Source organism: Cololabis saira, chromosome 6 (assembly GCF_033807715.1).
Source record: "Cololabis saira isolate AMF1-May2022 chromosome 6, fColSai1.1, whole genome shotgun sequence".
Lineage (NCBI taxonomy): Eukaryota > Metazoa > Chordata > Actinopteri > Beloniformes > Belonidae > Cololabis > Cololabis saira.
Window position 1 is genome coordinate 18,847,487 of NC_084592.1, and position 26,783 is coordinate 18,874,269.

Genomic DNA, 26,783 nt, shown 5'->3' on the forward strand with positions numbered 1-26,783 from the left:
AATGTTGATGGCGTTTATCTTTTCAGGAGTTCGTGACGTGTCAGGTTGGTGTTTACATCCGGAGCGGAGCGGCAGCAGCATCAGCTTAGCTCTCTGCTAACAACAGTGGTCGTTTTACTTTTACAGTTTATGGTCGACAGCAGCCATGGGGAAGTCGTTTGCCAATTTTATGTGTAAGAAGGATTTCCACCCTGCTTCAAAATCAAATATTAAAAAGGTAGGTTCTTCTTTACTGCCAGCTTTATTGTTTTTAAGATATAAGACGTAGCCCCTGGTGCTGGGCTATCATTGAAACCAATGGAGAGCACAAGCTTGATCTTCATATTGTTTTTTAAAACTTAAATATGTATGTTACAGATAGCTCACCACAGTCATGTATTTTGGTCATGTATAGTTATAAGAATTTTGAATTTTGGGAAAACTCTGTCAGAGAATTGGAGAATATTTTTGGTGTTTCTTTTGATAAAAATCCACTGGTGTTATTACTTGGAAAAACACCAGAAGAAATTCAGAGGAAAGATACTCACTTGTTTTTAGTTTTAAGAGTAGAATTAAACAAATTACAAGAAATTGGTTAAAGGATGATAATTTAATTCATTCTAAATGGAAGGATCTTGTAAATGACATATATGAAAAGGAAAATAATAACAATGAGACTTAGAAATCAAGTTTATATTTTTGAAGAAAGATGGGAAACATGGGTGAGGTACACAACAAACAATAGACCTAATGACCCATAACATGATTTTTGTGTATGTTTTGTCTCCGAATGTGTTTACACTTCTGTCCATGTAGTGTATATAGGGTATCCTCTGAATGAAATCTTATATGAATTGACAAAGTGATATATATGTATGTTTTTAATTTTGTTTGATTTTTATTTATTTTTTTGTGTGAGTGTTTTGTTGCTTATTTTATTCTGTTGTCCTTTTATTTTCCAAAAAAATGAAAATAAAAAAATATGTATGTTACATTAGACGTTTGTGATAAAATATGCATATGCTTTTGTTGTTTTCCGACTTAGTTTATGAGTGTTGATTTTTTTTTTTTTCTTCATTTGTTTGTGTACGCGCATCGTACGCGTGCATGTGTCTGGTCTCTCTTTTAATTATATTATTTGTATGTAATATAAATGACCACATTAGTTAGGTAAAGAAACACACTGGATCTTTGTTTTTATTTCACATTTAAGACTTGTTTGATGACGATGAACTGCAGATATCGTGGGTCCTTGACTTGTCAATCATCCACCCTTAATTTTCCAATGTTTCTTCCAAAAAAAAAAAGGCTAAATGTCCTAACAAATACATTGAAAGATATGCACACTTAAATTATGATATGTAGTGATGCAAAGAAGTTGGAGGAGGCACTTTCATTTCCAAAGATTTCAAAAAATAACTTTTTTTTTTCAGATTAATCAAGGAGAATATGCATTCACCACATCTGTCTTTCTCTTCTAGGTATGGATAGCCGAACAGAAACTGACTTTCGAGAAGAAGAGGCAGGAGGATCTTATGCAGGCATATCTAAAAGAGCAGGACACTTACAACAACAGGTTAGGTTGAAAGTACTTTCAGGAATATGCTTTGCGCTTCCTTTGCAAATAATTATTTTAATACCTAGTGTGGCATGGCAAGAAAAGCATATGAACCCCTTCAAGTTAACTGGTTTTCTGCATTCATTTGCAATATAATACCATCTGATCTACATCTAAGTTACAATAATTGACTAACACACTTTGTGATAAGTCACAATCAATTATAAGTTATTATTTTTGTATTTAAAAAAATAAAAACGTTATTAAACATTATTGGTAGTTTATGGACACACTTGGAGCCCATTTAGTTTGGAGGTGTAGGTTAGAACTATCTTGATCGATAAAAGTAACAAGAAGCATTTCCTGATGCGAACCGTAGCCCTCAAACAGGAGATCACTGAAATTATGACTCTAAAATCATGATACAGATTCTTCAATGAAGTTGAAGATAATAACACATCACAGGAAATGTCAAACTTCTCTGCTCGTGAGTCTACTATATATACATTTTTGAACAGCCGTGCTTCCAATTCAGTTCAGGTCAATTTTATTTGTATACAATCTATTACTATAGAAGTTGCTATAGCACTTTCCAGAACTGCAACCCTGCATGACCCCTTAGCAATTATTAAATAAACAATGGCCCGTAAAAACTCCCCTAGCGGGAGAAAAGCGAAATAGTGTCACGGCAAAACTCCCCTTTAACAGAGAAGAAACCTTGAGCAGGACATGGCTCATAAGGGGGGACCGTCCTGCCGAAGGCCAGCCGGTTAGAGCAGGAAGAGGGAGATAGGAACGAGAAAGGAGAGTCAAAGATATAGCACAAAAAATAATTATATTTATTTTTGGTAGATTCTTTCTGTGTTGTAACAATGATTCTTTGCCATAATTCTTACACTGTTGGAAAACCTTTTTATTTCCTTTTTTAAATGGTAACACACTTGTAAGGAACATGCATTTGTGGGATGAGCAGCAGAGCTGAGTATGTGGGTTCTGCCCATAAAACATTTGCCAAATCTTCTCTGCCAATGCCATTGCCAAACAACGCATTTGTCCATTGACTCTTGTTGGGTGTTTCGTGGATTGGATGATTGAAGTTTGAATAAACAACACATATTGGCAATTTAATAATTGATCAATTTAACAAACATGAGCCCCAGTAGCGTGTAGAAGAACCACACACAGCCTCAACAGCCTGGTCACTCACTGCTGTGGGATGGCATCCCATCCTTCAAGCAGCGTTTGTCACACGTGAGCCAACGTGGTTGTGTTTGTCACTCCGGCATAAACATCACACCCAAGCTGATCCCACAAGTGTTCAGGGGGGTTGAGGTCAGGACTGCTGGCAGGCCTTTCCATCCTCTCCACTCTCAAAATCTGGAGGTATTCTCTGCTTAATCCGGCTCTGTGGGGGCGCGGCCTGGCGATGACCATACGCATCAAAGTAAATTCACCGCAGAATGACTTAAAAACAAAAATAAATCTTTTGAAGCCACCTTGTCAGATTCACTCCAAAGGCAGATTAGAGTTGCTGTGAAATTACCTTGAACTTCTCAAACCAGACGCTGTACTAATGTCTCTGAGCTGAAACAGTTCTGTAAAGAAGAATGGTCAAAAATTCCTCCTGAACTATGTGCAGATCAGATCCAGAGTTAACCAAGTGCTTGCTAGAACTCATTGGGGCAGAATGAAGTTATGCCTGCAACAATTCCAAAGCTTTGGTCACTGTTTGGTCAGGCAGCACCGGGAATATTCAGTGTGTTTGTTGAAATAAGATCAAGGAAATTGCGATTTTTGTTAGATTCGATCAGATCAAATTCAAGCAGAAACCAGTTAATTCCAAAACATTCACATTATTTTTTCTTGCCACAGTATTTAAAACAATATTGTTATTTTAGTATTAGTATTTAATATTTTATGACGATTTTTAAGGAACATTAACTTTAATAAGGCTCCTTCCGCTTAATAAATTATTTAGATTTTTCTTCAAAATTTTGATTAACTGTTTTTTTTTTGTCCCCCTCATCTGTAGGGTGTTGATGGGAGATGATCGAGTTAAAAATGGTCTCAACTTCATGTACGAGGCTCCACCCGGAGCATCTAAAGGTAAATGACTGCTGCTGAACTACCCTCTGCTTCTGAAGAGTGATTGATTTTTAAGAAACGGATTTTAATATTGTCATGCTTGTTCTTTCTTCCCTTCCGTGCAACCTCCGCCTGACCAGAAGAGGAAAAAAAAGAGGTAAAGTATAAACCAAACAGTTAAAAACACATTTAATAGAGTAGCCAGCTTGGTTAGTGGGCTCCCAGAAAGTTGTGAAATGTTTACATTTTGTTCAGTTATAACATAAAACTAACCTGATAACCGAAACAAAAAATCATGAAAGTACTTCTGCTTTGCAGGATGGACAAGAAGAATGCAAGTTTGAGTGGCAGAAAACGGCTCCTCGAGAGAAGTAAGTGCTGGATTCTAACATTTTCTCATCCAAAAGAGTCATTTGTATGTATGTATTTATATACCTTTTATTCAGAGGTGATGTAAATAAAAAAAAAAACATAATAAAAACAAGTGAATACAATTCGGGTGAGGAAAACCACTTATTAGACAAATTAGACTGTAATTATTTATTAAACGAAGCTAAACCAAACTTCAGAATTAGTGCGTTATTAGTTTGTAGTGGCAATAAGTTGAAGTCAACTTCATCCAAAACATGATATCTCTTTTTCACATGGTTGTAGAGGTATTTTTGATCAACCATTCCTTTAATTGTTGCTTCAGTTAGTTGAGATTTGATGCATTTGTTTATGCACAACTTTTTTATTCCTCACTAAAGTCATAGAAGGGTGACGCTGCATCCACATTAATGTTTTCATTTTGAAACGCACCGAAGTAAACATGCTAGAGCTTTGCCTAACATGCACAGCACTCCAGTGAATTCAGCCCTTAAAAAATACAACTTAAGATGTAATATCAGCCATTAATGAAGTTAGTAAATGTCTTGTAGTGTAATGTGGATAAGCTAAAATATAAACACTTGGAAACACGGAATTCATCAAACTATAGTCATGTGACTACGAACGGATGAGGACGCACGGATGCGTCTTAACAACGATCTAAACATGGAAACACAGCAGTAAGAGCTGTATCAGCTGTTATACAGCAAAAATCTGTTTTTATTAAAGCTTCAACCCCCTAAATATAGTAAAAGGAACCCGTTATAGGAGCAATCAACAACTGTGTCACTTCCAGCTCTAAGCCTGTTTTTACTTTTGTGTGAATGAATGGGTTTGTGTCTATGGTTACTCAATGTGGAGGAAGATTTTACCAGCACAGAGCTGCTGAAATGTTTTTTGGGTGTTGTGTGAACCAGTTTAATAGAAAACTACAGCTTTAGTTTCCAAAACGATGGTGTCACATTTGTCTCTTGAATATTAATGAATATAGATTAGTTCATTGAAAACTAAATGGATGGACGTTGCCCAGGTCCTGTTGCGCTAAGACTATCTTAAAACAAATTTTTACTCACTAGCATTTAACTTGCCATGATTGTTTTATTTAATTTTATTTATGTGTTTTATGTTTTACGTTGTCCTGTTTTGTTTTTATTTTCCTTTCGCTTGTACAGCACTTTGGTCATCTGTTGTTGTTTTTAAAGTGCTTTTATAAATGAACTTGAACTTTGCAAGACATGTTTATCCTGATACGCTGTGGTTACTACAACTACTGTCACTTAGCAGACGCCTTTCTCCAAAGCGACTTACATCTGGATCTGTATCCTTTTGCATTGTAGTCAAACAGTTGCTTTGGTCTTGTCCGTTTAAAGAACATTACTCCAGAAAGCATGTGGTCTGTTCACATGCAAACTTAAGCCAAGCCACCTTGTTTTACAGGGGAAAGAGGCAGCCTTTTGAAACTAGCTTCTAATTATACCGTCATGCGCGCTGACATGCTAAGTGAGGCCTGTAGAGTCAATTGGGGAAAAAAAAAACCCTGCATATTTGACCTTGGTGTGAACTTGCTGGGACATCCATGTCTGGGGATAAATATCATCCTTCTCACTATGGAATGATGGACTCCAAATTATTTGGCCTATAAACTTTTTCGAGGTTACTGATGTTTTTCCTTGTGGGCGTTGTGTTTACACATACTTTTATTTTCCGGATCAACAACCTACCAAAACTCTTGCGGTTGCTGATGATCAAATGCATTCGATCAGCCGCCTGCGGCTTCCGCCCCCCCTCCCATGACCACACTAAGGGTTTATTTTCTTGTAAAACCTTACAACTGAAAAGTGTGTATTTTCTATGCAACTGTGTGGATATTGGTTTAATGACTTATTGCTGTTATTTTGTAGGTATGCAAAGGATGACATGAACATTAGAGATCAGCCATTTGGAATCCAGGTGTGTGATGATTTGTTTTCATTTTTCACGGGTGTGTTACATAAGGGATTCCCAACCTGCTGCCACAGACTGGATTTATTTAAAAAAATGTGCGTGCATGTCTTCTGAATTTCTGACATTGCAAAATGCTACGTACATGCACAAGCCCGAGTTCCACTCCCTGCTTTAATGATCAAAAAAACAAAATTTCCCTTTGACATTACCAGACATGCAATAAAAAAGGAATCGCAGTTTAAAAGTGAAACCGATGAGACACTCACACGAAAAAAAAATCAGAAGAAAAGTGTTTTATTCTTTGGTCTTGGCACTGGAAATGTGGAAAAAGACGTTTGCGTGTCTGCAAGTTTAGATCACAGACAAAGATAAAAATTCAGTTCAATTATCTCAAACTTAAGCCGGAGAGGATTTTATGTAAAGAAGTCGTAATTATCCAAAAGAGATGCTAGGATTTGTCACTCCAGCCATCAGGACTCACAGCTGTCTGTGGTTAGTTATAGCATTGATAATAAAAAGATACATCAATGATAGGCCCGATAAGATCAATTGGACACGTTAATTTATTTCTCGTTTGAATGATATATTCTATATAATAATCGTGTCTGAAATAGACAGGTGTGCACACTCTCACGGCACAGTGTTCATTAAAAATAAATATTAAAATAAAACATTGTGTGTGAGATCAGCTGCATGAACAGTTTAATAAATTACACACCAAGTCAATAATTTACAGTTAAAAAAGAATCAAAGTTTTAATGGACACTTTATGTAAATAAAGTCTTTTGGGTTTTGTTTAAGGCTCTAGAAAGTTATTCTTTAATTTCTTACCTATTCAGCCCTAGTTAAGGTTTTGAAAGATAAAATAATAACTTCCAAAACCGTCAGGTGTTTTGGTAAATTTGAAATGACTGACCTTTCCCTCATTTATCAATATCTATTTTTCTAATCATAGCAGTTAAAGTCTCTTGAAAATATTGTTTTCATCACTCCAGGATCAAAAGGTCAAAGCAGACGCATGTCGCCTCAGGTCATCATGAGATAATTACTGATTCAGATCTGACAGAACTGGTCAACCTGCAGCGGGGATAGTGGAGTGTTATTTTAAGAAACGTCTAATGCCTGTCGTTTACTTCCGAAGGTGCGTAATGTGAGATGCATCAAATGCCACAAATGGGGTCACGTGAACACGGACAGAGAGTGTCCCCTGTACGGACTGTCGGGGATCAACGCCAGCTCTATGGCCCCAGAGGAGGCACCAGGTATGTCGTATTCTGTAGGCATAAAGGGTTTTCACCTGATGAAACATATTCCTAGTAAACGTGGTTGATGTTGGTACAAGTGATATTTAGCAGGTTCAGGTTCTACAGCAGGTTTTTGCTGATTCTTCGTTGTACAATCAGCAAGCTGAGTAGTGCAGTAATAATGTTTACGCTGGGAGAGTCCAGTCGGTGGGCTTGATGGTGGAGTGCCGTAATGGTTTGCCTCCTGTGCCGGGAGGGGGAGAAGAAAGTAATTATTGTGTATTCTGATTCCCTTAACTGATGTTTCGGCGGAGAATGATATTGTATGATTTTCTCAGCCGGAAGTGGAGTGAGTTGATTTGATGTCCCATTCTGTTAACAAAGCCAGCCTTTTGAAATTCCCAGTGAGGAGACGGCGGACGGCGCGGGCCTGACATCAATGGCGCTCTGAGTCTGTGATTTGTGCCAACAGGTCCGTCGATGCACCCCTCAGAGTTAATGGCGGAGATGCGAAACAGCGGGTTTGCCCTAAAAAAATGTGTCCTTGATACGAATTCTATTGTCAGCGATCCATCACAGGTAATCATCCGTCTCGCACTGTCGTCTTTGTGCACATGGGACAGAACACAAGCACACGCGTGTACAGTAGGATCACCTTGAGAGGGAGAGAGGATTAGACTATAGCCGGGGTACATCTCTACACAAGGCTGCAACAACTTGAACCAAGTCAAAGACCTGATAAAGAAAGGTTATTTGTGGAGGTTGCAGCAGAAAGTGTTTTTATATCTGCATGATGCCGATCTGATTACGGTGTTAATTTCAATGTCCTTTGTACATCACCAGCAATTTGTTGCCAGTGATGAGGAGGAGGACCCTGAGGTGGAATTTCTGAAATCACTAACGACGAAGGAGAAGCAGAAACTCCTCAGGTAAAAACCTGCTGCCCTTTATAATGTTCACGGTTGCAGTTTAACAAAGACACCCTGCAATGTGAATATGGAGCAAATATTACTTTAAACTGAGTTGAAGAGGCCAAACCGCTGTAATGTCTTTTGATATTTCATAAATGTAATTTTTCTAATACATTTTAAGACTTTTTTTTTCTTTAAATCCTGTTTTTTTACCAGAAAGTACATTATCTGGATTGTTTTCAAATACCCTTCTATTTTTTATCTAAGTGGTTTACATGTATTTCAAAGATTGTACCCAATAGCAGTTTGTTTTCCTGTTTTCCAGAAAACTTGATCGGATGGAAAAGAAGAAGGCCAAGAAGAAGAAGAGCAAAAAGCAGAAGAAGAAAAGCAAAAGAAAACACAAGAAGAAGCAGGAGAGCAGTGACAGCTCGAGTGAATCCTCCAGCAGCAGCAGCAGTGAGAGTGACGATGACTCCGCTTCAGACGGTCACAGCAAGTCCAAGAGCCGAAAGAAGAAGAAAAACAAGAAAGGAGAGTCCCGTCGGGATAACAGCTCCGAGAGCGAGCCACAAGTCAAGAGTCAAAGAAAGGCCTGTTCTCGCAGGAGCAGGTCACCGAGCCCTAAAGAGTCTGGAGATCAGAGACGGGGGAGAACGGAGAGGGGGGGGAGCAGGAGTCGCAGCCCTGGAGCCAAGATCACTTCGGAGGGAGGTCAAGACAGAAAGAGGCACAACAGCAGGGACAGGCAGAGACCGAGCAGCTCCAAGGCGGGACCGGACAGAAGTAGGAGCCGCGAGAGACGCAGGGAGGACCAAAGTAGAGATCCGTGTCACAGCGGAGATGGAGAGAGGGACAGAAGAAGCACAGAAGGAAGGAAAGGCAAAACAGCTGACAGGAGGAGCAGAAGCAGAGAGAGGAGGAGAGACGACAGGGAGGACGGAGGACGAAGTAGGAGCAGAAGCAGAGAGAAGAGGAACCAAAGGAAGGACAGAGGGAGAAGTGGGAGCAGAAGCAGAGAGAAGAGAGACGAAAGGAAGGACAGGGGACGAAGTAGGAGCAGAAGCAAGGACAGAAGAGAGAGAAGCAAAGACAGAAGACAAAGAAAACACTAGTTTATTACTTCATTTTGTTTCCTCGTGCAAAATATGTGAAAAAATACATATATTTCCCCCCTTTTTTTTAAGTGAGGACTTAGATTTTGGAAACCCGTAGTAGCCCAGGGCTCTGCTCTAGGAATTGTGCTAAGTGTGCGTTATTCTCATTTTTGTCCAGTAGAGGGGAGCAGTGGACAGATAATGTGGAAAAACATCTCATTTATCTCTGATGCTGTTTGTTTTTTTTCTTTTTTCTTTAAGAAGCCTGCTGTATGAAAGGGTTCAAATTGATTAATACTGCAAGCAATTTTACCGCTGAACGGTTGATGGGAACATGTTGGACTCACTTTCATTCAGTTGCAAGAAACACGGTTTTTGTTTTTATCCCACTCGTGTCAGTATAGAAATACTCTTGAAAACATGTAATATTTGAACAGCTTACAACTGCTGAAAATGTTAAACTTATGCTTTATGAATAAAATTTAGAAAAAAATCTGTTTAAAATTGTCTTGTTAATTACCAGTAATTAAATAAATATCAACATATCGTCATATGGGGGGAGGGTGTGAATTTGTCATATTGAAACAACAGTAACCTACATTACTTAGAACCAAAAAACAGCTTAATGGACTTCTGTTTAAATTTTTGTAGTTATAGTTCTTTTTTATTATTATTATTTAGAATAATAATTACATTTTAACAGAGAATTCAACTCCTCTGTTAAAATGATGTGATATATATATATAAATTACCCTTACATCAAATTCGCCCTATATTTTCCTGCTTAAAATAAAAATCAAATTAAAATGCATATATATATATATATATATATATATATATATATGTAAACATAATGTATTAACATGGTGTTGAATTAAAATCATATACATTACTAAAACACATAGGCATCAATTTGTCTCCCGTTTTCCCTGTGCCAAGTTTTTTTTATACTACACATTTTTTTTTTAAATTGGATGGAGAGAAAAACAAATCAGCTGTTTATTTGACTAAAAAAAAGAATCTTGATAAAATAATTATAATTTTCCTTTGTTGTTAACGGTATACTTTGTGCATTTTTTCTTTTAAATGTTTTCATCAAATTCGAATTGGAAGCATAATGTCATAGTTTTACTATCCTGGCCCTTTCCTCCAAGCAGCTGTTGCACAAAAGGAAATGAAAATAATTTCCCTCTATTGCCTTCTGGTCAATTTAACATCCTCCTGAAAAGAGAGGCTGTCTGGATGAGATGCTCCTCCGTGACGTATTCCCAGTCCTGGATTCACGCTGTAATTATTCCACGGCTTTTTCTTCGCGAGTCGGACGCTGCACTGGGTAAGCACAAAGAAGTCAGGGAGCATCCTTGAACCCTTTCAATGCGGGGCCACTGAAATTCAAATAACACGCAGTCGCCGTTTGACTGCGCCGCGCAAAGAGCATTACAAATTCCGCATTTGCATGTGACTCTTTGCCCCCTTCTTTTTTCCCTGAGTTTAAGGAACTGTTCCTGCAACATTTATGGGATTTCTGGCCAAGAGAAAGGAAGCCTTATCCTTATTCTTGGTTCTATCGATTGGTATGCAAATTGAAGCAGTTAATTTGGACAATTAGAATAAATATTCGGGGACCTTTGTCAGTGAACCCCCTTGGAAACCCCACGATAAAGTGAGACTGAACAAAAGATGTCTCGGAGATTAATTAGATATTTGATAAGACACGAATCCCTAATCGCAAATACAAGACACATGGGGCTGCGATGTGCTCCAAGTCATAATTAATACCATTTAACAAGATTTTCATTTAGGCATGAAATGTCTTTTCCGGGGCATTAAACACTGATTTATTCCACAGGGAGGCAAACGGTGAAGATACTGTAGGTTATTTTAAGTGGCAAAAAAACACTCACGCTTCGAAATAAATTCTTAAACGGAATTATTATTATTAACGCTTATATATTTGTCATATTAAATTTTAACAAACACATATAAAATCTACATCACACAGTAAAAGCCTTTTTTTTCAGACGTTTTAATTACGATAAAATGAAAGCCTCATACGTGTGACTTTATACAGGTAAACATTTATATATAGATATTTTTTTTTTAGCAAAGAAATAAAATGGTTAACCAAAGTTTAAAAAAAAAAAAAGCTGTATTACATACATATCCACAAAGTGCGTCCAAAGTAAACTCCCTGATTTCCAGGATAACAACACCGATGAAACAATCATAGCCTAACATTTACATGAAAATAACACAGAGTTTAGTGGTCAATATACAAGATGCGACTCACATTGTCCAATCAAAGTTCAACAGGTTCCGCGCACCTTCAGCCAGACATCCAGTTCTTTTGCGAGCGGAAGTCTATTTAGGCCCATCTGAAAATCCCCCAAGGCCAACAAGTAAAATGATTCACTTATTTTCATCATTATTATTTTTTTTTCCTTAGATGAATTTAAGAATGAAATGCTCAGCATGACCATGGAGAATTTATATGTATATTTATATATATGTATTTCTTTTTAGTTTTTGAAATCACCTCTTGAGATATTTTCTCCTTTTATTGTCTTTCAAATGGGACCCGTTTTAATCTCAGAGCAGGTTTTGAAGCTGCTTTTTTTTCCTCGTTTTTTTTTTTGTTTTTTTTTTGGAGCCTCAGGGCTCGTCGTGAGAAGACGGATCCTTAATTCTGGGGTTCACCCCGTCCAGTATGAGTTCCGGGGACTCGGACCGCGGCGTCTCCAGGTTACTGGTGTCGGTGTCACTGTCGCTGCCCTTTTTGCCTCCTCCGCCCGCCGTGTGCGTTTTGATGTGCTTGCTCAAATGGTCACTGCGCATAAAGCGCTTGTTGCACACCGGGCAGGCGAAGCGTTTCTCGCCCGTGTGCGTGCGTAAATGTCTCTGCAGCTCGTCGGAGCGGGTGAACCTCTTGCCACAGAAAAGCCAGTTGCAGACAAAAGGCCGCTCGCCGGTGTGCCACCTCAAGTGCGCCTTGAGGTGCGACGTCTTCCCGTACACTTTACCACAGCCGGGGATGTGGCAGCTGTGCAGGCCCTTCCTGCGCAGGCTGGCCCCCGCGGGCCCCAGCCGCTCCGCCTCCTGGCAGTTCGGACAGTCGCACGTCGCCCTGCCCGAGTACCGGCGGGACGACCTGGACGAGCCGCTGATGCCCGAGCCGCCCCCCGCCGAGATCATGGCGTTGGCGGCGGAAGAAGCGTCCGTGTAGGCGGGGATGACCGTCTTGAAGCCGTCCTGCGTCAGCTGCAGGTGCTGGCCCGTGGACAGCAGGTGGGAGGCGGACGGGCTGATGCCCGTGGAGCTGAACGCCGAGTGCGTCAGCGACGAGAAGTCCGGGTTGTAGCCGCTCAGCTGCGAGTGGATGGCCGCCTGGTGGGGCGTGCCGGTGTGCAGCGAGGTCTGCAGGGAGCCCGCCGGGTTCTGCACGTCCAGCCACGAGCCCGGGTTCGTGTGCACGTCCCACCACGAGGACGCGCCGTTGGCCACGTCGCCGGAGATGGTGGAGTGGAACCCGGACTTGTACCACGACTCGTACGGGTGCGCCATCCCCACCCGCGGGTACAGGCTCTCCGCAGACGTGTGCACTTTGGAGATGAAGGCGGACTGGCCCGACTCCTGCGTACTCGTGACGCCCGCGGAGTTGGAAAACAGGCCGCTGTACTCGGTGGAAAAGGCCGAGGAGGTCGGGGAGGTGGAGGCCAGGCAGAAGGCGCTGCCGCCGGCGCCGCCGCTGCTCGCCGGTAGTCCCGTGGACGCGCGGCTCGTCGCGACCGTGAAGCCGGGCAAACTGGATCCTAAGTTGCAGCTGGAGGAGGACCTTTTCCACGGATGAAATCCACCTTTGGAAAACGCGCTGGAGTCGGGCAGAGTTGTGAGAGGACTAGTGTTACCGATTTTGTTGCAAGTTGCAGCCAGCATCGCTAGAGGTGTCGTTCCAAACCGTGGCTCTTCCTGCAGGAAACACACAAAACAAAATATGAACTTAAAACATTGCCATCGGGGAATAATTTTTAACTTCTTTGCAAATGTAAGCTCCAAACACGACTCCAACTTAATTATAAAAGTGAATTTAAACACTTTTGGTGGGGGAAAAAGACGCGAAAATGAATTCCAGTTAAGCTTCTGTACACGTGCATCGAAAAAAGTAGACCCATAAGAAATATTCATGTTCAGTTTAATGAAGTTTCTAAGAAAATTCACCACACTGGGTCGAATAATATCAAAACCACTACATAGGTCTGTTTTTCTTTCAAAACACATAGGCGCGTGCTTCTTTAACGTGGAGAAATGTACAAATAAAATGCACAAAGATAACTTAAGTAAGAGTTGCCGTCACATAGTACTAAAGTATAATAACAGAAGTGAAAACATGCGTGTTTACTTTTGGAGGAAGACGTACTCTGTTCCAAATGAAAGTAGGAGACGGTAACTTTACGCACAACTTTTACGCACGGAGGCGAAGCGAGACTCACCCCAAGTATAGACGTAGCCATATCCAGGGTCTGTGCTGGGGTGGGAACTCGCGATGTCAGCGCTTGTGCGGCTCCGATCCGGTTCAGATTGGCCGTGCTGACTCGGGTCACACGGTTTCTCTCTTGGCTCGCGGCTCCTAACACTACCTAGTTGTAGCGTGCGTGTTCTTTGAAGTACAGCTGGAGAGGAAGCGCAGCCAATCTGGTGGCCGCGTCCGTGGACGGGGTTTCAAGTGAGCCAATGGGAGCCCCGACCGCAGACAGAAACACCAAAAACCCCGCCGTCAATCAAGTGCTGTGCAGCCTCTGCTCCGACTGTCATACAAGACACGATTTGTTGTGTTTTTTTTTTAATGCACAGTTATTTTTTAATGCATTCTCACACGAAGGCGCAATGTCTCTTTTCATTACCGAATTGACGTTAAACATCCAAATCTCCACGAGGTAAGCCTTTCACTCATTTCTAAACCGGTTTAGGGATTGTGGTCGCATCCGTCTGGGTCTAGACTTCCATTCTCATTTTCTATATTCAGATCATGCGCAGCACGTCATCGAGAAAATGATTTAAACTCACACGGTGAGTCTGAGCGATAAGTCGCAGATGACTTTATTCAAACAGTCTGTATGCCGGTGCGTGTGTGTGTGTGTGTGAGTGTGTGTGCTGCTGCTGTGTGTCTGGTATGCCACAGTTAATGCACAGAATGAAACAACTGGTGATGTTTTGTTTCTTATTGTAACATCATCTTGTTATTATTGGCAAAAAAGATGTGAATGAAGTTTAAACACTCCAGACCATTAAGAACCCACCTGTCGGACCGCATTTACGAGATGATAGGAAAACCACAAGTGTCTGCAAATTTGGAGGGGAGGGAAAAACGACTACTCTGATCAATGTGTAAATTTAAAGTTTGATTCCGACCTCATTTGTGTTTGAGCTTCTCGTGATGCTGTTTTCATAAAATAAGGGGTGTTTTATAGGTGGGGAAAGTTTCAGCTGTCACCAGAGGCCGCAAGGGATTTAAGTGTAGGCATGATGCCCGTCTTATATTTCAGGAATACAATCTAACAACCAGCCAAATCACGTCGTTAATGAAATTGTTGACAATCAAAATGATGCAGTTAACCACCAGTTTCCCCTAAACTCCAATCCTTAATTTTTCCACCTCGTCGCTATCAAAATTCAATAAAGCCATCATGTTCCATGGCATGTTAAAACGCTCTGAGATAATGGTATAAATGTAAAAATTGAGCTGCTTTGATGTGATTCATCATCCCTTTAAAAGTTAAAGCAATTTTCCAGAGAGAGAAAAGGCTTGACCGAAAGATGTGCATCACACTATTCAAAAACGGGCTAATAATGCTCTATTATAGCGGATGAATGCTGCCAGTAAACACAGGCGCAATTTGTTCAAATACTCCTTTTCTCCTTCCTTTTTTTGCTTTAAAGCCCCACCTTTGGAAGGATGAATAAAAATCAGTCTCATCAACGACTGAGCGCTGCCAAGAAAATTGAATCATTTTTTTTGCAATCATGACAATTTGGCAGAGTGCTGTTAACAGTATTAACTGGCTTTTATACACGAGCACAGCTGATTGTTGCTAAAGAGGTTAAATTAATTCCAGCGTTTAGAAAACTGAAATGCATTTCTATCCAATATAATGCCTTCATAATAAATCGGAAAATAGCTTCAGCATTCATTTAATTTTACATTTTCATTTAAAAATAATCATATTAATAATAATAATACAGCTATTTTCTCATTTTTTTTGTCTGGCACCATTGGTAGAAAGATACTGCAGCTGCAGGTCTTTCTGTTCAAGTGTTGATATTCTTGTGTACACCATCACTTGCTCAGTGTGATATCTTGACAATTTAAGATAACCCTATGACTGGAGGAAGTCCTAACACAAAAATGTGTGATGGAATCATAGGATCACTGAGGTCTGATAAACGCTGGCTACACACTTCAGTCTTTGCTTAAAATATTTTCCTTAAAGAAATGCATGGTTGCAGAAGAATATAATATATGGTCTTTCAGAGCTTCTTTTTTTTCCAACAAGATGGGATAACTTGATCTTTCCTTGTCATTCAAGTGAAAATTCCCAGTTGAATCTGTAATTCTGGACTCCATTTGTGAGCACTTCTCTGTGGCAATTAGGAGCCTATTACAAGCCATTAGATTGATCAATGTACCTTAAACAATGGGAATGATTTATTTGGTCGAACAAAACGCTCTGCATCTATTGTGGTGAGTCTAAGTGGGGGTGCATCCATCAACAAAAGATAAATGATTAATTCAGACCTATTCATTTAAATTCTTTCTACAAAGCCACCCTGCTCTTGCCCCAAATCCAGATTATTAGAGCCTCATTTTCTGCATGTTAAACCAGAAACCTGCTGCTGGATCGGCCAGCGGTTTTCTGGTTGTGCCCCTGTGTGCTTTAATTTGTACTTCTGCGGAGGGAAGTTTATTTGAGGACGTTTAACTAATTGTTGTAATTTTGAGTGCTCATGTGGCTACACCTGTTTCTCTCAAAGGGGGCTGGAGTAAACTACGTGTGAAGGGATGGTTCGCTTCATTTCTGTGGTGCTGAAGCTGCACATTCACATCTCGCGACTCCCCTCGGATCACAGTGGTTCAGAGGAGGCTCAGGGTAGAAAAAGTGGACACAAGTCGGTAGATTATGTCAAGAAGCTTCCGCCCACTTCGCCCACTTGTGTGTCTTTCTCTCATATAGAAATTTGGGGGCTTGAAATGAATTAGATTGCTCATATATAAAACAGTTTAACAGCTTATTTATTTTAAAAATCTTTATAAAATTACAATCCTGCATTTTATCTTTTATTTTCCCCTTGGATACCCCCCCCCCCCCCCCCCCCTTTTTTATCATTATTTGTGCATTATTGGTTCCTTTAAAGGTGAAGGCCATGTCAGGAGAACATAAATTAACATATCTGTGCATATTAAGAGAATTTATTAAACAATAAGGATTTTTAGCTGTAAAACAGGCAAACACCAAATGAAAATAAGTGATAATTAATGTTAATCTATAGTGCCCCTTAAAGTCAGTGAAGCAGCTCTCCTTTGAAAGATATTACATGTCTTATAAGTGGTAAAAGTTTTTTTATTGGTGCTCATCAATCTGCATTCAACAATCAACAGCTATATTTGGAGGCGCTGGTCAGCTTTCCCGTGTACAGTGTCAACTTACATTTCTAGAGGCTGCATGTGCTATTTTGAGCGCGTTAGTTGAAGTGCAGTCGCCTGGTTACATCTGAGGACTGATCTTAGATCCCTTTTCTGCTAATGAACGGGCTTCTTTGAGTTTGTGAACCGCCGCTGAAGTCGACTGAGAGTTAAGTGTCAGATATGGCTCCAAAAAAGGTGTGTTTTCTTAAGGAGATTCATCCAATCAAGGGAGGGAAAAAATGGGTGTACAGTATATGTAGACGTGTGGGTGCTCACTGACTGAAGATATTTCTACACTGTCTTCGTTAGGCAAAGGGAGACGCTGTTCCAAAGCCGCCACCGCTGATTGGAAGGTTTGGCACCTCACTCAAAATAGGAATTGTTGGCCTGCCCAATGTTGGGTAAGTTGTGTTTTTTTTTTTCCTGTTAATATTATGACTTTCTCATTGAATTTACCAACATGCACCTCCCCGTCAACTAAGATTGCATTCCTAATATCACAAATATACATAATATACATACATGCAAAACAAAATATACACAGAACATTTCTCTTCATGTCTAAAAACACTGAGGTTTGCACACAACTTATGACTTTCTTTACATGTTTGGATGGGAGGTGCATAAATTCTTCCAAAATAAGGGATTTCCCACCTTGCGAACTAAAATAATATAACAACAATAATTATAATCAGTGTATATCGACACATATCTGCCAGTATGAGCAAACATCCTGCTCATGGTGTAATGAATGTGAATGTGCTTCTCAACAACTGCAGCTTTGCCTTTGAGTGTGTTCAGAGTCTGGAGCCAAGTGTCCCCGCCAACCCTTGTCATACCTTACATGGATACCAGCGTTCTGTCTTTTAAAGTGTTTGAGCAACATACCGTATCTTGTCCGTTTGTTTTGAATCCCCACTGACTCCCGTTGGCCAGCGGGTTACGTTCCTGACAGCTCTGCAGGTGAATCACACTGATATATTCACATTTGAAGCTCTTTTTGAATTAGGCTTGTGGGTCAGACGAGGTCAGACCGGTCAAATAAAAATCCTCTTCGTCAGTGTCTATGAAAACGTTCCTTCATACAAAGTCCTCGTTAGTAAACCCTGTGTACCCCTGTAGCCCTTTTTGAGTTACAGGTAAAGGTTTACATCCACTTATCAGCTGACAGGTTCTCATTCGCTTTGCGGATCTTTAAAGTACCGTGTGAGTCATCGTCAAGTGAAAAGGCAGCCTAAAAAAAGCCACAGATGAAAAGGACATTATGTTGACATGTTATGCAGCAATTTCTTATAAATATAGTGGGTCCTATTGTTTTCATCAAACTTTTAATGGAATGAGGGGATTTAAAAAAATTCTGAGCACTCATTAACAAAATATCTAGAGTGCATATATTATATACAGCTGCAGTTTCCTATGTTTGCTCTCATGTGATGTGTATTGGTTGCAGTTTTGCCGGGAGAATACTGCATATAGATTTCACTCTCCAGTGTCCAGTGTTTTTCATTTTTTACAGCGGCGAAACCATAATTTCTTCCTGGTATAAGAAGTAGGACTCAGTGATGTTGCGGCCTGCCAGGCCTCATCTGTGTCAAAGCAGGGCTCATCTACCCTCCTCTGGTTCCTTTATGAATGGACGGTTTTCAGATCCAGCTGTTAGTTGGGTGTGACTTTGCATACCTCACACTAGGAACTGGCTGTCTTTTTTGTTTGCTAAAAGGCAGGAAAAAAGGTTACGCTTATGTAATAGACCCACCTTAGAATCAGCAACTGCCTCAGCTCTTCACAGTTCACCAGTTTGCTGCTGCAGATACGAATCTGCACTCACCTTTTGTCTTGTGCATCAGCTTCATTTGATTCATGACACTGATTGTGCAGACACTGTTTGGACATTTATTTCTTCAATTTCATCCTTTAACTATTCATGAAACCCATATTTTATTTTATGAGCTATTGAATATTATTTTCTACTGCTCTTGCAGACAAATTAAATAGACGTATACTGAAGGAAACAATGCAATAGTCTCGTGTCCTTGATTTAGGCAGCTCGTTTGTTGACAGCCACGATGATCAAAATTAACGGGGCATTCAAGCAAAAACACAAAGAGGCTCACTTCCCAAACCAGTCCTACAATAAAACATGTGACCTGGAGACAGCAGAATATCTATAAAAGCTGTAATATTTTGCAAATGATTTACAAAGGGACCACAAAACCAAAACAAAACTCTAGTTTAATCAAGTTGATCCATCCCCACTGCTGTTTTACATAGCCAGATCAACACTCATTGGCTCGGGATATATGTTCAATCATCAAGCAGCCATTTGGACAGGATAAATATGCTTAAATGGCACTGAAGGGGTTGCACTAACATCGCAGCATATTCGATTCAATCAACACCTTAAGATCCCACCAGCAAATTGCAAAATGGCAATCAGGAAGAGGCCCTACAGAAGTCAGGCAAAACCAGGTTCCTATAAAGTGTAAGGCTGGTCCCGGAGAGCCACGGGAATGGAAAGTCTGAGCCATCTTCAGGTGTGAATTCCAGTAATTAGATGTGGTGCTGGTATGATAACCTGTCCACAGCAGGAGAGGGAGGCCACTGAGGTCAAGACAAGAACATTCCTTATAATACATGGATGGTTTCATCCTAAATCCAGCACCCACAGACTGTACACCAAGAAGAAGGAGGTCTGGCAAGTCTCATAGCTACCATCTAGGATGAAACAAATACCCCCACAGGATGATTTCAGGTGATGAATTCCTCAGCAAACGTCTTAGGCAGGAGAAACATAAAGGGAGGAGGAGACGCCATCGCAGAAGGGAAAGGACCTGCGAGGCATTTATCACCATCAGACTAAATAGGTGGCAGATAAACAGAAGTCTTACTAGTAGTGTTGAAATTCTGCTCTGAAAGACAGCGCTGGGGCCTGAATCATAGCAGTGCAGGAGTGATAGAGGCAGATCAGACAAGACCCCAGGAGCAGGGCTTTTCCTGACCATAACCAGCCCCAACCCCAAGGCTATACCCCCAACAGAAAAACAGGGTCATACATGTAGGCACAGGCACGATGCACATGGAACGTCATAACCAGGTAGCCGAAAAAACCTTAAAACGGAACGGATACGCTCAAGGTTGGAAAAGAAAGAAAGAGCAAAGTCTTTGTGGATAAACCGGTGTCGGCTAAGTAGGCATGACCAATGTTGGGTAAGTTATTTTTTTTTTGCTGTTAATATTATGACTTTCTTACTGAATATACAACATGCACCTCCCCGTCAACTATGATTGCATTCCTAATATCGCAAATATAAATACATGCAAAACAACTTATACACAGAGAACATTGCTCTTCATGTGTAAAAACACTGAGGTTTGCACACAACTTATGACTTTTTTTCTTTACATGTTTTGGGAGGTGCATAAGTTGTTCGAAAATAAGGGATTTCCCACCTTGCAAACTAAAATAATCTCAGAGGTGTCAAAGGTATTCACATTCATTACTCAGGTAGATACTAGATTTATAGATACTAGATTTAAACTAGATACTAGAGTTTAAAAATACTCCTGTAGAAGTTGAAGTATCAACTCAAGTTTTTTACTCAAGTAAAAGTACAAAAGTACTGGTTTCAAAACTACTTAAAGTATAAAAGTAAAAGTAATGTAAGGGGGAAAAGGCCATTAAGAACTAAAGCCATTGAAATGAATGCATCTTAGTATAATGCAAATATATTAAAGAACCATATATGTGTACTATTGAGCATTAACATGTGTTTCAGAGAGCAGGAGATATGATGACTAGTTGCCTATAAGTATTGTAATGGTGCAAAAAGTCAAACTTCAGAGGCGTGTTATCATTTATCCTAACCTTTATTGGAATGTACATCCAAGTTTAGTTGCAGGAATCTGAGGGAACGGATGTAAGAACAAAACTGGACAAGAACATCTGAAACAACCACAACCAAATTCACTCTATCCGGACGGAGCAATTTAACTGGATAGTTTCTCTTTAAAGACCGAAATAAAATAGAGTAACGAGGCTGTTTTTAAAATGTAAGGAGTAAAAAGTACAGATAATTGCGTGAAAATGTAAGGAGTAAAAGTAAAAAGTCGTCTGAAAAATAATTACTCTAGTGAAGTATAGATAACCAAAATTTCTACTTAAGTAAGGTAACAAAGTATTTGTACTTTGTTACTTGACACCTCTGAAAATAATATAACAACAATAATTACAATCAATGTATATGGACACATATCTGCCAGTATGAGCAAACATCCTGCTCATTTGTGGTGTAATGAATGTGAATGTGCTGAATCAAAGCAGTGCAGCTGCAATCCCTGAGTGCAGGAGTGATAGAGGCCAGATCCTGACCATAACCAGCCCCGACCCCGAGGCCACACACCCAACATAACAGCAGGGTCATGCCTGTAGGCAAAGGCATGATGCACGTGGAACGTCATAACCGGGTTGGAAAAGAAAGAAAGAGCAAAAGAGCAAAGACTTTGTGGGATAAACCGTTGGTGGCCAATTAGGCGGTGATGGTGACAAGGTGCAGATGAATCAATACCAAACGACAACAACAGCAAGAAGAGAGAACATCTGAGGATATAAAACACCAAACATATTGAAAGAGGAAGCATACATGAAGAAGTGAAGTTCCCAGGTGTAAGTGAGGCTAACAACACTGGAGATTTATCATCCAGGAGAATCCAACGCAGATAAAACCCTGAAGCTCCCGGGTCTCTGCTGGACCTTGAAGGGGCAACCGCCCACACTGGGAGCACGGGGCTGTTATTATTATTATAAATGGGTAACACAGCGGTGTGGTGGTTAATGCTGTTGCTTCACAACAAGACAATTCCTGGCTCAAATATCAGCCAGCGTATTTCTGTGTGGAGTTTGTGTGTTATCCCTGCATGCGTGTGTGTGTGTGGGTGGGTTTTCTCTGGTGTGAGAGTGATTGTTCGTCTTGTTTGGTCCTGTGATGGACTGGCGAACTGTTCAGGGTGAACCGCAGTGTAGTTTGAAGACACTTCGAGCCCATAGGTTTAGGAAAAAAAGCTGCGTTATGGCTTTACAGCCCGATCATAAGATCATCAAACCTTACAAATGATATAATACTGAATGGAGCTTTTCTGACTCGTGACTAGGGCTGGGGATCGATTCAAATATCAAGAATCGATTCGATTCCGATTCTTAAGATTCACAATGGATTATCAAGATTTGATTCGATCCAATATTGATTTGGGTTACTGTTAATAAAACTGTTTTTTCAGCTGTTGCATGAATTATATGACTGTCTAGTTATGCAATATATTACTACTAGTATTATATTGAGATTCAACAGCAAGTATTGGCAGCTAATGATGCTGTAAGGACCAATCACCTCCCAGAATGCTGATAGAACTGCTTTCAGAAACATCGTGTGGCAGAATTACCAAACAGATCCAGGGCAGCAAACAGAGGACGAAAGAAATCGCTTTTATTTTTTTCCCCATTTATGAGAATTTGGTTTTTAACATTTATGCAAATGTAACCCCAAGACAGTATATAAAGCAAAGAAATATAGACAATTTATGCAATTATAACTGAAAACTTTAATGTTTTCATACCTTTAAACATATCTAAAGGCAAAAACATGGCACCAGTTATTCTCGTGTCCAACAAAATATTCCTTTTTTGGCATAAACAAAAAAATACCAAAAGTTGTAAAAAAAAAAAAAAAAAAAATTAAATCGATCTTTAGACATATGAATCAATTTTTAGGAATTAATATGAGAATCGATTTAAAATCGGAGAATCAATCTTTTCAACACAGGCCTACTCGTGACCTCAGTTAGTTAGTTGATTAAAATGACATTTTTATACCTTGTATCCAAAACTATAATAACCTTGCATAATAATCCGAAGTGCTTCATGTTCATTCTGTAAAACTGCACATAAGCACGTTCGTACGTCTTGACCGCACTGCTGTTTTTATTTTCAGGAAGTCGACCTTTTTCAACGTGCTGACAAAGAGCCAGGCTGCAGCTGAAAATTTCCCCTTCTGCACCATTGACCCAAATGAAAGCAGAGTGCCCATTCCAGACGAACGCTATGATTTCCTCTGCCAATTCCACAAACCTGCCAGGTATGGGGTCTCATTCACGCATTAGTCACACCTCACAGTCGTAGTAGGCTCCGATGGCGCTCTTGCCATGGCCGCGGTGAAATCACAGAACAATGCTGTGGTCGTTATGTGGTCGATGAGATCTGCACTACGAGACAAAATCATGCACTTCTATCGACACCAGCAGCCATGCAAATAAAAACATCCATTGGATGAAAGGCTGTGCAGTTGTGCAGTAGCTGCTTGTCTATCCTGCCAACCTTTTGAGAAATAAAATAAAAAATCAATGGCAAACTGTAAAGCTGTGCATGCTGCTGCTTTTGTTGTGTTTATTAGCAATTTTTCAGCAAAGTGAGGATTTGTTGCGCTATGATTATAAACAGCAACATCGCTTACTGGCTTCCTCTGGTGTGTCATCATAAAAGTTATGACTTCTGGCTAGATGTGTATATACTACAGCGTTTTCAGACATTTTTCCAGATCCAAGTGCATGAAGATCATTCTTACTCAGCCACTGCATAAACTTGTGACATTTTGAAAACATAAAGGAAATACTTCAGGGCTTAACCAGTCCTGCACCTCTAAACTCTAGCTCTCATTAATCCACAACATAAAATAGTCCTAATCTAATTATGTGAGAACTGTTAACACTTTTTAACCCTGTTGTCCACCCATTCCTCCCTGTCTTCACTTTCTTCTTCATCCTTTTCCACACTTCCCATTGCACAAGTATTTAAAGTCCTGCATCTTCTTCAGCCTTCTTTACATCCTCTCTTGCTTTGACTGAACTTCATTCCTCTTCTCTCTGCCACACACCTTCATCTCTTTAGGAATTTTTGCACTTTCATTCTCACTACTGATCACAGTATCATCCGCAAACATCTGACTGCAACTGTCGACCTATCCATCATCACAGCAAACTAGAGGGGCCCTTGATGTAGTCCCACTTCCACCTGAAACCCCCCTTTCACTCCAACTAAACCCCTCCCCACTGTCATGCTGGCATCATACATGTCTGTACAACTCTAACATTGTTTTCTGGTACTCTGGACCTCCTCACAAAATACCAGAGTTCCCCTCTCTGCACTGTTTTTGCTGAATCTTCACAGACGCGGTGCAACTCACGCTGACTTTCTCCATCAACCTCAAACCAACCAAACTACCTCCGCAGTGCTCGTCTCGCCACGAAACACACTGCTGCTCACCAGTTCTCCCCACTTTTCTCAAACTGGCTTCCTCTACTCTTTCCCAGATTGCCATTGTGTGGTTTACACATCAATTACCGTGTACCGCTGGTTGAAAAGAAGATAAAATAGAGTCATGCAGAAGTTGTGACCCGCTCTTTTAGTACTGAAATCTGTGTGCGTGTGCTTTGGTGTGTCTGTGTGTGGGTGTGTAAATAAAAGGAAAATAATCTCAGACAAACAAAATATAAATTTAAGCTGAGAGAAAGTAAAAATCACGTGGGCAGTACTGAGTACCCCAATGATTCAACAGCTTGTATATCCTCTTTTATACGCAATAACGTGAGGTCATTGTTTCTTGTATGACTTTTTAGTCTCTCCCATCATTGTGGAGGAATTTTGACTCGTTTTTCTCTGCAGTCTTGTTTCAGTTCATCAAAGTTTTTGGACATTTGCTCTCTTAAAGTCCGTCCGAACCATTTCCGTTTGTGCAAACTTTTCCAAAACCATGATTCTTTTATTTTTCATCCATTCTTGTAGATTTGTGTCTGCTGGTAGCTGACGGCAGGTGTGACTGTCGTTTATTGCTTTTATCGCACATGATTGGACTAATATGTCACGTCTTATTCAGTTTTCAAATTAAAGTATAGACACATTATCACTTTTGTATCTCAATGTTTGTGTTACACTGTGTTTAAAATGATTGTTCTTAATTGAAATGATTATAACTCAGAAGTCCTTCGATGACTTTTGCTGTGAATTGGACTGACACTAAAATTAAATAATATTTCCTTTGATGTTCATGTTTTTGCAAATTGCATGAACTCAAGATATTTCATGTTTTTTCTCATCATCTTCCTCGATTTATAAATATACATAAACTTTTTTTCATCTCAAGCCTGGAACACAAAAAATTGGGACTGTAAAGCTTCCACCACTTTTTTAATATCACAATTTTTTTCTCATAACGCTTAAAAAGCATTCTGGGACAGGCTCCAGCAGACCCCCGTGACCCTGCAAAGGATGAAGCGGGTATAGAAAATGGATGGATGGATGGATTGAAGATGCCAAGCGATTATGAATGTTTAATGTATGAAACAGTCTGTACATCTTGAAGTACGCAACGGTACAGAGTCTCTTTTGTTCCACTTTCTCTGATAGTGATGAGTCAGGACTGCGAGCCGGCGAGTCCTGTATCTGCACTCTACACTGTCCAGAATACCGACTTGTGTGACCACAATCCACATTTACATTGTGTCAGGGTCGATCCACAGACTCCTCCAACACCAGAGACCGGGGTGAGGAAGGTTAAAATAAGACCTAAGTGGTTCTTGTGATTTTAGCTCCATATTCCAGAGCTTGGTAGAGGTTTCCCACAGTGACCCTTTGTATATTTTGCAATCTTGACAAATGACCCTTTTTTAACTGTGGCATTTAAGATCATGGGTGTCCATGTTATACTCCTGCCCGGCAGACTGAAAATCCTACAGATTTTTTAAAAATTATTTTACAATATAAAGCACCCTAGAAAGAGAAAGAGTCTTTCTTTGCTCTTCACAGAATCAGCCTTTTACTGCTTTTGAACAAAATCAACATTGCGATCACCTGTGGACATCACCTCTTTAAAAGATAAACATCTTTACACTTTCTTTTCACCTCGATATGCATAGCTACGGTTCCAGCTTTTAGAAAAAAAAATTAACTATAATTTCTAGCGACATTATTTATTCTTTTGTAAAATAACTTTGTAGTTCACTTATTAAAACACTTATCTTTTACACAGTTGCTCTGACAAAAATAAGTCTTTTTACAATCAAACCTTTTAAGGAACTGACTTCAAAATCTGATCAAATAAGATTTTTTTTTTTTTTAAATCAACTCTTAATGAAAATGAGTGAAAGAGAGAATACATTATATAACATCTGATCAAAAATGTTAAATTCAAGCTATGATTATACTATATTAACATTTATTTAATATAGAAATGTCCTTAGGATAATATAGTATTCTTTTGTTTGTTTCAGCTCATAAATTTTGCCCCTGGTGGTGTTGAATTGCTCCTGGCTGGTTATTATTATTATTTCAAATCCTAGTATTTTGTCTTTCTTATAGAGAAGCAACATGCATAGCGTTGACTTTGTAAAGTACTTTAAAATAAAAACATTTCAGTGGAGAAAATTAAATCTGTGCCTTTGAGAAACTGGATAAACAAAAGAATTTAAAATTAGTTCTGCATCGTAGCGCCCAGAGGAGATTTTCTGTTTCATTTCAGTCATTTTTTCCCCTTTTTTCTTTTTCAGCAAAGTCCCAGCATTCCTGAATGTTGTTGACATCGCTGGCTTGGTGAAAGGTGCTCATGCCGGCCAAGGACTGGGAAATGCCTTCCTGTCCCACATCAGTGCCTGTGACAGCATCTTCCACATGACACGTGAGTCACATATATACGTCTTTACATTGTCCACAAATCACCTTAAACACTTGTGAAGTAGCTATTACGCCATTGCTGAATTGGCTCCATCGACAACATTTGGTCCAGCTGAGACTCCACAACCAGATCTTTGAGCGCGGAGGACGTAATCGAATGAGCTCTGCTTGTGCACTCGGAGCCAAGATCAACACAGCGGTTA

The 26,783-nt window shown here is 40.0% G+C and overlaps 3 protein-coding genes across 3 annotated transcripts in view; 2 read left to right on the forward strand and 1 right to left on the reverse strand.

Moving 5' to 3' along the window:
• The first annotated feature begins 47 nt into the window (after positions 1-47).
• Positions 48-9,695, forward strand: cir1 (corepressor interacting with RBPJ, CIR1). The gene is made up of 10 exons (XM_061723503.1): positions 48-217; positions 1,461-1,555; positions 3,570-3,643; positions 3,763-3,779; positions 3,941-3,993; positions 5,893-5,941; positions 7,077-7,197; positions 7,652-7,758; positions 8,023-8,108; positions 8,416-9,695. The coding sequence occupies exons 1-10, from the start codon at positions 146-148 to the stop codon at positions 9,203-9,205; spliced, it is 1,464 nt and encodes a 487-aa protein (XP_061579487.1). The 5' UTR covers positions 48-145; the 3' UTR covers positions 9,206-9,695.
• A 1,431-nt stretch (positions 9,696-11,126) lies between these two features.
• On the reverse strand, positions 11,127-13,802 carry sp9 (sp9 transcription factor). The gene is made up of 2 exons (XM_061724463.1): positions 13,675-13,802; positions 11,127-13,153 (listed from the first exon to the last, which is right to left on the reverse strand). Exons 1-2 carry the CDS (start codon positions 13,693-13,695, stop codon positions 11,840-11,842), a joined length of 1,335 nt encoding a protein of 444 aa, XP_061580447.1. The 5' UTR covers positions 13,696-13,802; the 3' UTR covers positions 11,127-11,839.
• Positions 13,803-16,922: 3,120 nt separating this feature from the next.
• The window catches only part of LOC133446441 (obg-like ATPase 1), a 54,390-nt gene continuing 44,529 nt past the window's right edge, over positions 16,923-26,783 (forward strand). The window contains exons 1-4 of the mRNA XM_061724464.1: positions 16,923-17,060; positions 17,175-17,266; positions 22,850-22,993; positions 26,457-26,584. Of these exons, the coding sequence (XP_061580448.1) occupies positions 17,046-17,060; positions 17,175-17,266; positions 22,850-22,993; positions 26,457-26,584 (379 nt within the window). The 5' untranslated portion in view covers positions 16,923-17,045. The remainder of the gene's footprint in view (positions 17,061-17,174; positions 17,267-22,849; positions 22,994-26,456; positions 26,585-26,783) is intronic.